Source organism: Manis javanica, chromosome 3 (genome assembly GCF_040802235.1).
Source record: "Manis javanica isolate MJ-LG chromosome 3, MJ_LKY, whole genome shotgun sequence".
NCBI lineage: Eukaryota > Metazoa > Chordata > Mammalia > Pholidota > Manidae > Manis > Manis javanica.
Window position 1 is genome coordinate 56610686 of NC_133158.1, and position 14726 is coordinate 56625411.

General features: G+C 44.4%; 1 protein-coding gene across 4 annotated transcripts in view; it reads left to right on the forward strand.

The window, feature by feature from the left end:
* SLC12A8 (solute carrier family 12 member 8) overlaps window positions 1-14726 on the forward strand; it is a 122361-nt gene that overhangs the window by 84452 nt on the left and 23183 nt on the right. For 3 of the 4 annotated variants that reach the window (XM_073231501.1, XM_073231500.1, XM_073231499.1), the window contains exons 9-10: window positions 4471-4617; window positions 9812-10418. In XM_073231501.1, coding sequence (XP_073087602.1) covers window positions 4471-4617; window positions 9812-10418 — 754 coding nt within the window. The remainder of the gene's footprint in view (window positions 1-4470; window positions 4618-9811; window positions 10419-14726) is intronic. The other variant, XM_073231502.1, reaches the window with a different exon arrangement.

Sequence of the window (14726 nt, forward strand, 5' to 3'; positions counted from 1 at the left end):
CATCAGTTTCTTTCTGGGCTCCCTATAGCTCCTCTGATCTATTTCTAATTACTTGGCTTCTCAGCCCACAGTTTCTCTGAGAAATTTCTTGCTTGCTTTATATCCTTGCCGGACAAGAACTGTTTGCGGGCTATCAGGTATCAGTCTCAAGACCTTTATGTTCTCTAAAAATTCTTCAGGACATTGTGCTGCTCTAAGGTAATCTATATAAAGCACAACCTGATCCATAGTAGGTATTTATTAAAGTTGACCCTTCTGCACACTACTTATGGGAACACCCTTACAGAGAAGACACATTTTTTTGGAGGGGACAAATTTTTTTCCCTATGAATCCACCATATTTAACTGAATACAAAAAGCCAAAAAAAGTCAATCCCAATATTATTCAGTTATCCAGAAAGGAATTGTATTAAGAGATGTATTAATAGTGGCAAAATTAAATAGATTAAACAGTTGTTTCAGAATCAACTTATATATAATTCAGGAAAAAGAATATTTATTACACATCAAAAAGACCAAGTATTTTAGGGGCCCCAGGGCTTGCTAATTAGCAAAATAAGAACATACTAGGCAGGAAACATACCCCCAAAACATCTTTGTTAAAAATGGGGTATCCCACAGAGTAAACCCTAATCATTCTTGGATTTGACAGTCACGGTTTCACATGTTCAAGAGGGGCCTTGGAAGCCCATGATGCAAGCTGTGCGTGGGAAGGCGGGGGTGGGGCAGGCCTTCAGGCTGGTGAATGACCCTAGCCAGCTACTCGGCATCTGCCACCCAGCCCAGCCTGACTGTCCTCTGATCTCCATCATGGACACAGTGCTGCCCCTGGCAAGTGAAGCTGACTTTGTTTCCTTTTATGGCAAATGGTGTCAAATGAAAGAGAACAACACTTGACTGAAGCTGAGCTGTTGGTCAGTTTGTAGAGGATGGTATCAGAAAACTCCTCTGTGGAAATACGATGTGGGAGATACATTTGGGGCGGTAAGAGTTTCAGGATGTACTCCCTAATGATATCCAGAGGGGCCAGAGGAGTTAAATGAGGTGGAATGAGCCCCTTAGAAATGACTTTGAATCTGATCCTTCAAGAGAAGGGGCAAGTCAGCAGACCGCTGGGATCTCTAAGTGGCTGCAGCTCCAGGGGGAGCTGGGATAAAATGCCAAAAGCAGAGAGGTGGAATTAATGACTTTCATCAGTAGTCACTGAAAAAAAGGAGTTAGGGTAGTTCATACTTCAGACAATATTTTGGAATGAGCCTTTTGTGGTGGCTCAAACAAGTGTGTGACAGAAGGGTGCTTTGGTTTTTCTAAAGAACTGTTGACACATCTGCTGAAGTAAATTCTCACTTCCATCTCCACTGGCACACTTAGCGAGTTTATTATCCCATATGAACAGAAAAATTATTACCCTCTCCAGGGCTGGGAGCAAAGCTGTGCAGTTTACTACCTGGAGAGTCTTGCCCCGTACCTAGCACTGTGCCAGGAGTATGCCCTGTCCTCAGTAATGCTCCCGACAGGGATGGGTGGGAGACAGAAAAAGAGGTGGGATCCAGGTGGGCCAGAGAGAGAGAGAAGAGTTTGTGTAATTTATCCAGACACGAGGACCAACATTTATTTATTTTTCAGAAAATTGATGGAATAATAGTTTTACATGAAACATTGGCAAGTGAACAGACCATTGTACACACAATTGACAAACTGAATATAAACAAGTCACTCTATTTGGATAATCCCACCTCTGGCCCCAGCCCAAGGGCTCTGCAGGGATCCGGGGAGTGTCTGGGGGAAGGCTGGCCGAGGATGATGTCACTGGTCATGGCCTCACGGTGCTAGAGACTCAAGTTCCTGAGGTCAGTCCCAACACTAGAAGGACACTAGGTGGGGCAGTGTCATTCCCACTCTGAGTGAATGGAGAGGCTTTAAATTTAAAATAAAAATTTAGCACAAATATATATATATATAAGCGTTTGGATAAGAGGCAGGACAGTTTCTGCAAGGAGGTACCGTGCCTGACTTGCCAAAGAATTCTCTGAGGGAGAATGAGGCGGATACTATGCACCATGCCCGGTGCTTCTCTGCCCTGGCTGTGCATTAGAATCACCGGGAGATTTTTTGAAAAACCAATGATGTCTGTGCCCCACCCTGTACTAATAAAGCAGAATTCCTGGGCTGATTCTGACAAACAGCCAGAGTGGAGAACTACTAGTTAGATTTTCAAAAAGCTTTTGATAAAATTTCATCCCAAGTCTATTATTTGCAAAAGCAGTTAACATAAGATGCGTTTGGTAGAGAAGACGGAAGCAGGTTATAGATGAATGATTGCATCTCAGAATGGATCAGGGGTTGAGAACAGGACCAGTTTACCTAACAATTTTGTGAGACATCCAGGGCATGGATCGCAGTGGCACTAGCTGAGCCCTATTTGCCAGGCTTTGTTAGGTGTGGTGGGGAGGGGGAAACGTGTGAGACACAGGAGCTCATGGAGTGTGGACAAGATGGGCCACGGGGTCGAAGATAGCATGTCATCAGAGCATACAAAGGAAGTGAGGGGAAAACCTGGATGACATTCGTCTCTTCCAGGAATAAAGGGTAAGAGGGTGGGTGGGGGGATAGATACCAGAAACCCGTGACAATGAAGAAAAGAGGCAGGGGAGATTAAGCAGGGGGAAACGAGGTAACATATCTGGGGGAAAGTAATCCGCACTGAATCGAGGACACGTTAGGCTCTGTGGCAGACCCATGTCCACTGGCCCTCTGGCCTCCGTGGCCATTTGGGGGCTGCTGTAGCTATGTGACATCTTCAGGGAGCCCCGTTTAACGTTACGAAGGCCACGAAGGATCAGGCCCTCTCTTTCCTGTCCCTGCCCTGGTAGGACATGTGGTCTAGGCGAGGCCCGTCAGATGCCCTAAGGGTCATGACTGAGGCAAAGGTAAAGGGGGCTGAGATTTCATCCGCAGGGCTGCAGGGTGCTGGCAGCACTCTGGTCAAACTGGCCTTGTTCAGAGCCTCAGCTGTGCCTTCAGGTTTGGGTCCTGCCCTTTTCCAAGTCTGGTTTTCAGCCTTCTGATGATTCTGTGAACCTCCAGTGTCTTGTAAATATATTCTCTAAAAATATTTCCAATCAAGAATCCTGGCCGATGAAGGTTTCCAGCCAGGAAGAGGTCCACCCAGGGGCTGGTGGTCCATGTGGCTCGAGGCCACTGACTCAGTGCATGGCTACAGCAAGACCGTAAGAAGTGAGGTCCTCACTGAAGAGTGTAAAGGACAAATCAAATCAAATCTAAGCCATCTGGAATAGCTGGACAAACAAGCACTCAGAATGCACAGTTCCAGCCACTAAGCCTAATGGTAAAGTAGAATGGAAAAGAACATCTCAAATACTCAAGAAAGCAGAGAGACTTCCCGGCAGGTGTGGAGGATCCAGCTCAGGAGGGTGAGGTGGATTCATGCCCCCAAGCCTGTGGCACAGCTGCATGGCCAGCAGCACTGGTCTTTCCAAATCTGACCCCACACAGAGCAACTGGGCCTTCTCTCCTTCTGTCTGTGGTGCCGTGGGGTTCGTGGAGGTCATGAGTCCCAGTCACTCATTCATTCAGCACTGGTATTTCTGTCTTGGCACCAAGTACACTGGGGTGTGTGAGAGGAGCCCCATGGAAATGAAGGCTCCAGGCTTGTAGGAGACTATGCTGGGTGCTCCCAACATCACATTGAGGTGCTGGGGGGCTCTGGGGGGCAACCACTGTAGTGAGGAGGCTGGGGATGGCCTCATGGAAGAGGGGAGGTTTGCATGGATTCTCAAAACACCACTGGGAGTTAAATGAGTAGACTGGGGAGTGTACAGGGGGATCCAGCATGCAGGGAAATCACGCTAACAGAAACTCTGAGTATCCAGGGTGCGAGGCTAGAACTGTTATGAGCCAGAATGAGCCCAGGATGTCAGGGTGATGAGGAGCCGTTGATATTTTGCAGCAGGGGCACAATGATCAGTCTTGAGTTCAGAGAGGTCACTCTGGGAAAGGCTTGGGGGTAATCCAGGGTAGGCAGAGCTTAGAGGCTGGAGGCCAGTTAGCATTGTGGTTTACCAATGGTTCTCTATGGTCCCCACACCCTCAGTGTCAGCATCTGGGAACTTGCTGGAAATCCAAATTCTTCGGTCCTACCCCAGACCTACCGAATCAGAACTTGGACGTGGGGCCCAGAGATCTGTGTTGCACAAGCCCTCCCTATTAGTCTGCTGCACGCTCAATTTGAGAACCTCTGTGCAGTCCATACAAGACGTGGTAATGGGGCATGCTGAAACAGTGGTAGTATGAATGAAGTGGGGCGGGCCAAGGATACTGGAGACAGATCCAAGAGGCTGAATCTGGAAGATTTATGATTAGGTGGGGTGGGGGCAGTTGGGGGCCAGGGAGCAGAAAGGGACAGAAGCAGGTTCTGGCACTGGGTAACGAGACTGCTTCCTCATACAGGTGTCCCTAGTGGGCTTCCTGTTCCTTTTGGGCTTATACATCTCATCCCTGGCCTCCTGTATGGGAGGGCTCTACGGAGCCCCCCGGATCCTGCAGTGCATTGCCCAGGAGAAAGTGATTCCTGTACTGGCCTGTCTGGGGCAAGGGGTGAGTGACTCCTTTTTCGAGAAATGTACATTTTGCTGTAAAACCTGATCGTTAGCATGTAAATTGCTCATCTCGCTGATGAGAGCCGCTGGTCAAGTTGACTGGGGTGGGAGAAACAAGAATGCAGTGGTCTTTCTCTCACCCCTAGCCTCTGGCTGCCTTAGAGGTGGGGGCCAATTAGATGAAGCATCTGTCAGTGTCAGAGCCACCCAGGGCCCCTTAGCATGGGCTTAGCTGACCATCATAGTAGCATCTTGGACCCTGTGCAGTAGGAAAGGGATGCCACATCCTTTAATAAGAATGCATCCAGGATCCTCCAAACTTAGCATAGGAGAAAGAATCTCTTGTGAGGAGGGGAGCTTGGTCTTGCAGCTCTACCTCTGCTCCGAGGTTTGTCTTCCCTCTGGGGTGGCTCTAGGATGATTTTTCATGCCTCTGGCCTCTGGGTTTCCTGTTAATCATCATGGCCCAAACCCTAACTGGTGTAGAATACCTTGGTTGAGTCTCGAAACGATCAAAGAGACATTCCTAAAGCCTAGGGGATGACAAGAGAGAACGCCACTTCCCAGTAATGTGGTTTGCAAGCTCTAGTTCAATTCTGTCTTGTTGGAGCACCACAGAGGCCTTCCCCACCCCCTTTCTTCCCCAGCCACCCTCTCAGTTAGGTGGTTGCAAGTCACCCACAATTCCTCCCTTTACCTTCCTCCCCTTCTTATCTAGCCAGCATGGGTTGGGTAGGAGCAATGGCTATCATATTGGTACCTTACATGTGATATATGCCTTCTATTTTATTTTAATTTCACCTATTTTATTAGGTAATATATGCACAGGGTTCACAACTAAAAATGATATAAAAGGTATACATTGAGAAGTTATGCTCCTATCGTGAGCCTTTTTATCTCTTCCCATTGGCACCCATGCCCTATCAGCAGCTGTTTTCATTCATTTTTTATGAATCCTTTCCTCTATTTTTACACAAAAACAGTGTTCTATATACATTATTCTATACCTTGCATTTCTTCATTTACTGTAGCTTGGAAATCTATCTTTTCATATAGAGGTAAAGAGAACTTTCTCATTTTTTTCCCATTCATGTGGTAATACCATAATTTATTTAACCAGTTCCCTGTAGATTGACACTTATATGGCTTTAATAAACAGTGTTCTATGGAATCATTTGTGTGTGTGTGTGTGTATGTGTGTGTGATTTTGCAGATGTACCTATAGGATAGCTTTTCTTAAGTGGGTTTGCTGGGTTAAAAGGTAAATGTATTTTTTATATTAATAGATACTGCTAAAATTCCATGGATTTATATCATTTTGTCTACCAGCAATGTACAAAAGTTCCTGTTTCCCCATGGCCAGCACCACTCTTAGACTCATGTCAAAAGACCCTGCTTAATGGGAAGGAGTCTGTTCTGGTCCTTGGGGTAAGAAGTTCATGAAATCAAGGGGACATGCCCACCTGGATCCCATGCCCCACTTCTAGATGGTCCACGTATGCTGTACCTGGAACTCCCTTGCCCAGATGTCCCGCACCCACATCCAGGGTCTGCAAGGGCCTCTTCTCTGGGCCTGTCTGCTCCAGGACCAGACAGAGGGTGGGAGTCCGCATGTGGGTGTGAAGTACCCCAATGGAAGGGTCTGGGAAGGGAAGGGGGTGGGCTGTGAACTGAAGGCTATGCATGGCCATCCTCCAGGGAGGATCTCTGAGTGTAAGGATTCTAAACTTGAACCTGGCCTTCCTCATCATCCTGAAGGTATGTTTGCCAAGGAAGGAGGGCAGAACATATTTGACTTAACTGTTTGTTAGCTTTGTTTATAATTGTAAATACTTAGCCATAGGGCATAGCGACTTCAATTTGCACTCACTCAGGTACCACAGTGTTAGCAGCAAGCTGGTCCACAGCTCATTGCCAGTTGTGTAGTGAGAAATGGCATCTTAGGCTACTTGGGATCTGCATTACTCTTACTAGGAATGAGATTGAACATCTTTTCTTTAGGAATCATTTGTATGTTTTTCTCTGTGATTGTTGGCCTTTTCTCAATTGCTACAAGCTGTTTCTTTGCTGGGGAGATTAACTCTTTGTGATATGTATTACAAATACTTTCTAGTTTGACACTTGCCTTTTAACTTGGGTAACTTTTTTTCCCAAACCTTTTGTACATTTGATTGAATTTCATGAGTACATTTCTTTTTTAATTGAGGAGAAAGAAATTTAAAAAAACTTTTGAGATATATTCAACTTATAGAAAAGCAGTAGGAACAGTTTAAAGAATAACTATGAAGGGAACATCCCTGGAACCTCCACTCAAGAACCCGGCCAGCCCCCAGGTGCCGCCCTCCATGCGTCCTTTCCATGCCCTGTCCCTCTCACTGGGGCAGCTGTAGCTACTGTCCTGACGTCCGTGATAATTCCTTGCTTGCTTTCTGGCTTTACTCAGGAGTTAGCTAGCTTTGTTTGAAACGGCCCAAACAGTAAATGTCTTAAGCTTTGTAGGCCCCGTGGTCTCTGATAAAATGGCGCAGCTCCATGGTTGTAGCTCAGACATAGCCACAGATACCATCTAATGGGATGGGTATGGCCCTGTTTCAATTAAAGTGTATTTATGGACACCGAAATTTGAATTTCATGTGACTTTCATGTGTCACAAAATATTACTTTTCTTGTGATATCCCCCACCCCCCATCTGTTTATAAATATAAAACCATTCTTAGCTCCCGGGCATACAGAAACAGATGGTGGCCAGATCTGGCCCAGGAGCCACAGGTGCGGACCCCTGGGTTTGCTTCCTCCATATGCATCTCTAAACAAAATAGCTGAATTTTGCCTGTTTTTAAACTTTACATGAATATGACATTCAATAAATGTGACTCAACACTGTTTATGGGAGTCATCCACATTTTTTGCCTGCAGCAGCTTGTTTATTATCATGCCTATATAGCATTTCCTCAATTGCTGCAGTTTATTTATCCATTCTGCTGTTGATGGACATTTGGGGTGTTTCCAACTTGGAACTGTCATGTACAGTTCAATGAACATTCTCAGACTAGTAGATTTGCATGTAGAGTTCTTCTAGACTACACCCTAGTAGGATGCTAGACAGTGAGGTATATATATTTTCACTTACTGATAACACCAAACTCTTTTTCCAGACTAGTTGCACTAATTTACACTCATATCAACAGTAGATAAGTGTTCCCATTCTTCTGTGTTCATGCCAAAACTTGATATTATCAGACTTTTTAGATTTTTACCAATCTGGTGGTATTTAGTGGTAACTCACTATGCTTTTAATTTGCATTTCCCTGATTATGTAATGAGACTGGGCATCTTTTATATGTTTAATAGTCATTTACTTGCTCATTTTGTTTTAGTGGGTTGCCTGTCTTCTAATTATTTTATAGGGATTCTTCTTAGGTTCTAGATGACCCTTTGCCAGTGATACATGTTGCAAATATGTTTTCCTATCCTTCGGCTTGTCCTTTCCTTTCTTTATGGTGTCTTTCAATAACAGAATTTTCCATATAACTACTTTATCATTTTATAGCCTAGTCCTGATCTGGATTATTAGCATTTCCTGCAGCTTTCCTAAGACCCTCATTTTATGTTCTCTGTAGTTCTATGGATTTTTTCTATTTCTGGTTTTATTGTTACAGTATGCTGAACAACTGCAGCAAATATACCCAAAAATGTAATTCTCAAAAAATAATACAAGTATGCTTTTACTCCTTTTTTAAAAAAAGAAATTTCACTCTCATGTGCCAGGAAAGGTGTTTCAGGTCAGTAGAGGCTGATTCTCAGAGACTGAGGCTGACGAGGACTTTGCCATCCTTGTCCTGTGACTATGAGGGTTGCTCTGTATGCCAGCCCTCGGCGAAGGGGAATGTACCAGGAGGAACCCAGGTGGGAGGTTTACATGTCAGATCTGGAAGTAGTTCACTGCGTGCCCATCACATTCCAGAGTGCTGACAGTAAGGACGTGGGAGCAGTGGTTAGAGCCCGTGTACATCTCACTGATGGAGAATGAGGGAACTGAGAAGAGGCGGCATGAATTTTGCTTGACTGAGCAAAGTAGAATGACAGAATCTCCGTTTTCTGAGATGGAGAAGACTACAGAAGTCAATTTGAGGGACAAGAGATTGGGAAATCAGCAGTTTGGTTTTAGATATACTAGGTTTGAGACCCTATTCATCAACTGGAAATGTTGAGTAGACAGTTGAATATTTAAGTCTGGATTTCAGGGAAACATTTCAGGTTGGAGATTGAAATTTGGGAGTTGAGAGCATGAAGCTGGTATTTATAGCCATGAGCCCAGGTGAGTATATGCAGAGGAGAGAAGGGGTCTGAGGATGGGGCCTTGGGCTGCTTTGAATGTAGATTCCAGAGATGGGAGGAGCTAGCAACAGAGACTAAGACAGACAATGAGGGAAATGAATCAGAAGAGGCCCTGTGAAGAAAGTCTTTCAAAGACCAGGGAGTGAGCAGTTGGCTCAACTGTAGTTCTTAGGTCAAGGATAATGAGGACTGAGAAGTGACTGTTGCTTTTGGCCCAAAAACTATGTCAGTGGCTGTGATGAATAGCTTCTACGGAGTGACAGATTGTATGGATTTAGCTCATTTTTCCCACCCCTCTCCTCCTGAAGGGCACCATACCCACCTCCATTAAGTTGCGTGTTAAGTATGTGTGCACACTAATGTGCAGGTGTGTATGTTTAGTGTCAGGATTCTCCCACCTCAGCCACCCGTGATTCTGCTGTGTCTTCCAGGGTCTGCCCCTCCCCTTGAGGCCATTTTCTCCATTACAGTCTGTTAAGAATCTGCTTTACACCTCTTTGATTTCCTAGCCTGGTGTGAAAACCCAGTGAAAGACAAAAGGAGAGATATTTGGAAAGACCAGTTCTACAGTAATGCCCCATATTCATAGTTACTAATATAACTAATCCTGACATGGTACGTTAGGAACCTACAGTGTGTCAGTGCCATGTCAAACATTTTATATGCATTAGCTCTGATCTCATAATAACCCATAATTTGGGTACTGTTATCCCAACTTTGTAGACAAACAGTTACTCACACACCACGTGTGCCATGGGAGAAGTGGTTGGATCATTATGAGTTGTGTTTCTATCATATAATTGTGATTTTCTTATGAAATTTCATAGTCCTGCATGTTGTTTTTGTTTCTGCAGAAAGGGCCAAACAAAACACCTGTGGCTGCCATCTGCCTGACCAGCTTGGTGACCATGGCTTTTGTCCTTGTGGGTCAGGTGAATGTCCTGGCCCCCATTGTCACGATCAACTTCATGCTGACATACGTCGCGGTGGACTACTCTTACTTCTCCCTGTCCATGGGTCCCCATGGCCTCCCCCAGGTGCCTGAGGTGCTGTACGGGGAGGGCACAGGAGCTCTCTGCCGCTCTGAGCACCTGCTCTTGGAGAAGGCTCTCAGCTATGGCTCTGAGGGCACTGCCCCGAGCCTCTCTGAGGGCACGCTGCTGGAATTCACCAGGGACATGGATCAGCTCCTGCAGCTGACCGGGAGCCTTGAGAGTGGCCATCCCAGGAGAGGAGAGAGTGAGAAGGGGAAAGGCAAGAAGGCCCCCAAGCAAACACTGCAAGACAGCTTCCTCTTGGACCTCGAGTCCCCGGCTTCCTTCCCTGCTGAGGACTCTGACGGGTTGCCCGCTGCCTCCGGGAACAGGCAGAATGCCAGGAGGGAAGGGGCTTGGCCTGGGGGAGCATGTGGAGAACAGCTCTTTCTGGAGCTGAGTAACCAGCTTAGGCCAAGTGGAGAAGGTGAGTGTTTTGGTCATGCTGTGGCTTCCGAATTTGCAGTGACCACTGGCAGCCTCACAGACCCAGTTATCACAACCCTCCCTCAAGTCCTTAGGCTAGTTACAGCTGCGTTTAGAATCCTTGTTAATTTTTATGTCTATTTAAAAAAGTTATATTCAGACATCAGCTGAATTTGCAGTTCTACTCTGTTATAGATAGTTGATTTTAAACAGAAATTTCTATCTATTCCTGTATGTTAGAGCTGGGAACCATGGATAATAATTGAGTATTAATTTCATTTTACTCAAAAATCAGCTGAGGTATAATGCCAGCATGAATGAAACCAGTTCTCCTCTCAAGAGAAGTGGAAATGTGTTTTGACAATCTGCCTGGAAAGGACACAGAACATTGTCTGGGAGGATGAATCCCCCACACCGGGCAAGAGGGGGTGGAGAGAAGGTGACTGAAGGAGCACAGCTTTACATGGCTTTCTCAATCTACAGAAATGCACAGAGACTCTCAAGGAGAGGCTTACAGGGCATGAGAAATTCTGAGAGAGCTTGAAACTTTTGAGAGTCTTTCATGTCCTAGGGCTTTATGTATATTATTTCATGTAATATAATGGATATTAGCATTTCCATTTTTACAATTGAAGACCCTTAGGCGGCCCAGTAAGCTCACGGAGAAATCTCAGAGCCGATACACTCTGTACAACTGGATGTCACACTCAGGTCAGCCAGTATTTGAAGTCCAGAGCTTTCCTTTATGTGCCCCTCAAGATCTGTGCAAACAAGTGTGGGTAAAGAGGAGACAGAGGGACACCCGTCTTAGAGAAATGCTTTACCTTCTCATATATACCTGCTTTTCCTTCTTTACCTCCAATTTGGTGGCAAGTTTTTAATGGTAAGCGCATTATTAAAATTTTTAAAATTATTTTATTTTTATCAAAGTAGTAAGTATGTAGTTTAATAAGCCAGGTAGAATTAAAAGTCACATAATCAGAAGTGGTAATTCCCTCTCTTCTAGAAAACTCCCTTTTATGCTTCTCCAGCCTCTAGTGCCACTTCCAGGAAGGCTCAATTTCAACCCAAAAGTTGCTTCTTCTGTTACCCTTCATGTTACTATATAATGTCTTTGTATTGCTACTTCTCAGTATGTCAGTTTCAGACATCATCTTTTTTTAACTTTTTTTTTACTAATTATGGTAAATGAAAATTTAACTCATTTATGCCACTCCGACTTCTCGTCCAGTGTCCCCAGTGTACCTATATCACAGGTTTTGATTAACTTAATAGCTAGTATTCATGTTATCGTGATTAAGTAAATACTGCTTAACTCTGGGCCATATATTATACTATGATTACATTTGCTTTTTTTGTTCAACCTTTTCTGTTTCCTGGAGTTAATAATTGCCTTGTTATTTATTTGTTTTTTTTGTCATCATTTTTATCTAAGTGCTCTGGCTGATAATGTCAAATGTCTCTCAATGCTATTTTCCAGATGCTTGAATTCTTAAGAAATCTCTCAGATCCATTTCTTATTTTCCCTCTCTTTCCTCTGGCTCCCATCCTGTTCACTTTAGGCTCTGTTCTGTAGGCCTGGTAAAAAGCATAGTAGTGGAATTTTTCTCTATCACATTTCTATGTTGGATCCAGGGAACAAGAGATTTCTTGGATACAACATTTTTTTCTATGTAAGCTTTTGCCTTTTTTTTTTTCTTCTGCCTGCCCAGCATTGAATGACCTACCTATGTGTGAAGAATTTCCAGTATTATGAGTCTTGGTGAGAGGCAAAGAAAGCCTTTCACACTCAAAGCTGAAAATGTCAGGCGCTCAGTCTTTCAGCCTCTCCTGTAGCCAGAATTTAGGCACGAGGCTAAGACTGTGCTAATCAGATGAGTCCTCCTTGTATTTGGAACTGGGAACTGGAAACTTGAAGAAATGGGGACACTGAGGAACTCTCTGGAAGCATGATGGTTGCTGCAGGATGACTACATCCTGTGCCCAGGGCTTTCAGGGTCAGTGGGCAGGCCGCCATGTCCAGACCTTGGTGCCTGCAGTACTGGTGTCCCCAGTAAACTGTTCTGACATGTAATTTTGAGTGTTGTCCCTGGCCCAGCCCTGAACTTGATTTGCTAGCCTTCCCAGCTGTTCTCAGAGGGGAGGCTAGAAAATGTCTTTTTAGCTGGTATATTGCTGCTTCACAGGAATGGTGTGGGTTTTTTTCTAAGAAGGGGCGATTGGGTGGTAATAATCCATCTATTCCTGTTTTTAATTTCTGAGAGCTTTTGGTTGTAACCTGATTTGTCCTTATTGGTTTTTTCCTTTAAATTTCAATGTCATCTCTTTCTTGTTTTGGGGGTCCAATAGCTTATTTTATCTTCCTGGTAATATTACTTATTTTCCCTTTAAGACCTTTTTTTTCCTTTTACTGTCCTGTATTCTTTAGATTCCTTTCTCTTCAGTTTGGTCTCACTTTATCCTTTATATTGGAGGTTTTACTAAAGTGTCTGTTGATCTTTTGATTTATTTTCATACTAAGAAGTCAAGTACTAAACACATGTTTAGCAGACCAGTGTCCTGGGCAGGGCTTGTTGATTGGCACCTCACTGTAGAATGATTGGGGAGCGAGCTGGCTTTTCCACCAGAGGACCCCCAAACATGGCGATCTAGTGGTTTCCCTCCAGGGCTCTTCAGTTCCTCCAGGGAAAACCCTCTGAATCTCTTGCCAGATGGCTGCTTACATTCAGAAGGCAGAGGCAGATGAGGGAGATGTACCGTACAGGATACAGACTTTCATTTAGTTCCCCAGTTTCTAGACCCATTCCCCAACTCCTTGCTGGGCCTGGTGTCCCAAGTCCAGGCACTATCTTGTTTGATTTCTTTAGAGGGAACCCCCACCTTGGAGAGGAAGTCAGACAGAAGAGTTGTTACCTAGCTTCTTGGCAGAGGAGAAGATCTTGGTGTCCAGCTATTTCATATACAGTCTTGCAACCAACCCCTGCACCTTATCACTTCCCAGCAACACGGCACCTCCTGGTCCTGAACTTTGCTGGGATCTAACATGAGCACACTGGGCTGTCCTTGCCAGCCTCTTCTCATCAGGCAGTAGAGGTGATCCTCCTCTCTGCAGTCAGCTGTCACTCTTCTGTCACCTTACCATCTTCCAAGTCTTGTGTTTATCTTTCCTCTCATTCTCTTCGTGTTTATGGGTTTATACCTAATCAATTCCCTGTCTTCTCAGTGGTTTTTCAGAAGAGACACGTGGTCAGTTTGCAGTGTTTAATCAATGAAGCAGTGACTACCTGGTTGCTCAGTCTTAGAATTGTCATAGCTAATGACCACTCCCTCTCCTCCATCCTCGCTGCCTTTACCTCGGGGCAGACGCTTTACCTCATCATCTCACACCCAGGCCCTTGGTAAGTCTCCAGATTAGCCTCCTGCCTCCAGACGCTCCATTATCCTGTTTCTCCTTCTCATTGTCCACTGAATTATTTTTCTAAAATGAAACTCCTATCATGTCTCTCTTACTTAAAATCCCCACTGGAATCTAATACCATTCCTCTAAACCCCAAGATCCTTGGTGTGATTTGCAAATTTCTTACAATCCTGCCCTGACCTACCTTCCCAACCACTTTTCTCATGAAACCTGTGCACTGTGTGTTTCAGCTACACCCAGATGAATGCCCTAAACATATCATGTCCTTTATTCCTGCCTGCCTGTGTATATGCTGTTCCGCCACCTCAAATTGCTTCACCTCCTCCTCCTCCATCTGGAAAACTATGACTTATGGTTTAAAATCTAGCTGACTTTCCAGACCCATTTCCATCCCCTCTGAGATGGACTCCTTGATTTCCCCTCCTGTGCAAGCTTAACATTTGATTCACACTAGTAGTACAGACAATTATCACATTGTTTTATACACTGAGATCACATTTGTTTACACATTTGTTATCAGGCTTACTCATCTGTCTGCCTTAAGGAAAAAGAAATATTAGTTTCATTCTTTTCCCCATAGACTGTGATTTTCCTTTAATTGCAAACTGTGTCTTTCCATCTTGTGTTTATCACAATATTCCCACACATTAAGGGCACAAAACAAACACTCAGAGGAGGCTTGTTAATCGATCAACATTTGAACAATTAATGGCTAAAGAACTGAAACATTGTTCAGTGAAGTAGTATAGGAGTTAAACTACTCTAAGTACCAAATCTGTGACAAACCAGATGCCATAAAATAATAAGAATCAAATCACTACTGAATAAATATTGTTGAGAGCAAATGGATCAAAAAAATTAACGTGGGGCTATGTTTAATACCTTTTGTAG